This window comes from Mesitornis unicolor, unplaced genomic scaffold (assembly GCF_000695765.1).
Source record: "Mesitornis unicolor isolate BGI_N332 unplaced genomic scaffold, ASM69576v1 scaffold1531, whole genome shotgun sequence".
NCBI lineage: Eukaryota > Metazoa > Chordata > Aves > Mesitornithiformes > Mesitornithidae > Mesitornis > Mesitornis unicolor.
The window spans coordinates 44005-47061 of NW_010161493.1; the positions used below are offsets into that span (position 1 = coordinate 44005).

At 56.5% G+C, this 3057-nt stretch overlaps 1 protein-coding gene across 1 annotated transcript in view; it reads left to right on the forward strand.

The window, feature by feature from the left end:
* Window positions 1–3057, forward strand: part of LOC104547399 (cell adhesion molecule 1-like) — a 38789-nt gene that overhangs the window by 14338 nt on the left and 21394 nt on the right. The window contains 1 exon segment of the mRNA XM_010193061.1: window positions 1421–1593. Coding sequence (XP_010191363.1) covers window positions 1421–1593 — 173 coding nt within the window.

Here is a 3057-nt window from a genome sequence, read left to right on the forward strand (position 1 = left end):
CAGCCTCCTCGCCCACCTTGCTCTGTCCATTCCCACCTCCTGCACTTGGGCACGAGGCCCACCCCGTCCCCGTCCATTAGGGACCGGCACGTCCCCTACCGAGCCCCACATTAACGTGGGCTGCCCGCTCAGAGCCTCTCCGAGCCCTTTGCATCCTCCTTGGCGGGGCGGGCGGGGGGGCCCCCACTCGCTCTCACCTGGGGATTTAATGAATAGGCTGCTGGACTCTTTTTTTCCCTTGCAGGCTATGAATAAGACACACACACGTTAAATAAGACAGACACATCTCCGCGGCAGCACGCCACTTAACGTTACGGTGATGCTAGGAATTCGCTTATGTAGGTCACTTCACCTCTGCCTCCAAAGCGTGAGGAAGTGGAGAGTAAAGTGACGGGGCTGTGCTTAGCTCTGCGTTCTTAAGACAAAGAGATTTCATAAGAGCCCTTACAGGGGTTTAAGGTGAGCAGGGAAGTTTCTCCAGTTAAACAGAATCATTTCCCTGCAAAATTTGGCAACGTAAACACCAGGGAAGGGATGCTCAGATGAAAACCAACAGAGCAGAGAGTAGAAATGTCTGTTTTGGCATCCACAGCCGTTTATTGGGTCAGGCACAAGACCCCAAGACGGACAACAGCGGCCAGACCCTGCTTGGGCCCCATCTGGGACATCCATGGTGGGACAGGTCCCTGCGGAGGGGCTGCTGTGCCCTCACGGGCAACTTTGGGAACCAGGCTGGAGCAACCTGCGTAACCCCCCACGGCAGAGCTCCCTGGTGGAGAGAGCTGCTGTGGTTTCACAGTAATTAGAAATAGAGCAAACCAGACCCGCAGGCCCCCTCCCAAGCCCCGCAGCCCTCGCTCTCTTTGCCAGCTCCAACAGAACGCCCTCATTTTGCTCCCCAAACGATAGGGGTTGGGGTCCGTTAGCGCAGAGACATGGAGAGGGGCTGGGTGACAGGAGCAGGCGGTCCCTGTCCTAAAAGGGTCCGGGTGGGTCCTGGCGTGGCCCTGTGGGGCTGGGGGGTCCCACTTGGGGGTCCCACCCGGCCCGAGCCGTGCTGGCTCTGCCCCACGCTGCCCTGTCTGCTCCATGGGGACGCACGTTCAGTCTCAGACTCCCGGGTTTCGGGTTTGCCGCGTAAGCCAACGATTAACCACTAATGAACTTTCTTCCTGCTTGCATTAGTGCTTTCAGAAAATTAAAGGTCTGGATACAGTTTCCTGTTGGGTTAAAATAAATGTAAATTGAGGAAGCCCGACAGCATCTGGGCCTGAGTAGTGCAAAAAAAAAAAAAGTATGTGTTGTTTCTTTACAGTTTTTCTTGGTTTGGGCTTTCTGTCTGTGGATGAACTATTGAAGATGCCATCTTGACCGTAGGAAAATAGTAATGTGCTTGTTTCTTTCTCTCCCTCCTCTGTAGGCCTACGGACATGAGGTGGTTAAGAGTAGATGATGAGATGCCTCAACACGTTGTAGTGTCTGGTTCAAACCTTCTCATTAGTAACCTAAACAAAACAGATAATGGTACATACCGCTGTGAGGCTTCAAACGCGGTGGGGAAATCACATGCGGATTACATGCTGTTTGTATACGGTACGTGAGAAAAACCACCGTTCTTCTAGACTCGGGTACACGTAATTGCACCGTAGCGCGCTCTGAAAGCTGTGACAGACGTTAACGTTTCGCTCCACGCCAGCTCCGCAGGCACCGCGCTGGGGTGCGCCGTGCACCTCGGCCCCTCCGCCAGGGCAGGGGGCGTTCCCGGGGCTGGCACCGCTCCTAGGGCCTGTCCCCAAACTCCCGCTCCTTTCTGTGAGCCCCTCTCCAGCGCTTCAGCAACGGTTGGGGGGGTCACATCTTTTCTCAGCAAGTAAAGTCACTGTAGGGTCAGCCAGCGGCCCCAGGTAATGACAAACCAGCGAGGGAACTGGGCGAATGAGATGCCCTAAGCCTCTCTGCGGCTGCCGAGCAGACCCCCAAAGATGTCTCAGCACCTTTTAAAGCGCTGGTCAAAGCCTCCTCCGATTCTTCCCTTCCTCTGCATCATTTTGCCGTGGCTGTGAACCTCATGCTGCTGTCACGAGGTGTAAGAAAGAGCCAGCAGGGCCTTGAGGAGGGGTCCCCGGCTCAACGAGCAGTTCCCCAGGGCTGTGTGTTGATGCCTGCCCTGCTCAGAGCTGAGTCTTTAGGGTGGGTGTTCACCGGGACGCGCGGGCACCCGCTCTGGTTTGCAGCTCATTGCAGGCAGCGGCCGCAGCCCAAACGCGCCGGTACCCTCTCCGACCCAGAGCGGTGCCTGACGTCCCCTGCCCAAACGCCACCCCCACATCAGCCATTTCAGCCCAGTCGTAGAGACCTGCCCAGAGACTGAAGATAAAGCCAGAACGATGGCTTTGAGCTCATCTGCCACATCGTACGTGTGGTGTCCTGGCAGCTCCTAAAGGCTCCAGTGTAGAAGTCAGATGTGCATTCATGATGGCGTAATTTGCATGCTCATGATATTAAAACAATACCCTGTTTGCATCGGTGTTTAAAGGAACAACTGCTGTTGTGGAGGAGCAATAATGAAGCTGAAGTAGGGTGCAGGCAGGTCCCCAGGAGATGACAGCTCTGTAAAGCCACTGCGGTAGAGCGAGGTGGTGTCACCCCTTGTCCTGGTCTGAGCTCCACGTCTCTGTTTTGGCCCAAGTGCTACATCAACCCTCACGGTGCTGGGATTCGGGGCTGGCAGTGACACTGGCACTTGTTAGGGACTGCAGTTTGGCTGTGGGTGCTGCTCAGGGCTGCTGCGTCCACAGGAGGAGACCCAGGCGGTTCTGGTTGAGAGCAGAGGCAGCGTCCCAGGGGAGGGCTCTGGGCATCTGGCAGATTTTGGTCACGTAGGGGAGGGCTTTTTGAGGCCTATCAGGAGCTCGTGGTCAGACCGTGGTCTCACACCCCATCACCTGCAGTCTCTGCTCATCTGGGAGCGTTCTGCCACCGTGGGCACCGTCAGGAGCCCGCTCAGCCCGGAGTTCAGATGGGGGAGCTGCAGGGGTTGGTGTGGGGGCAGCGCTG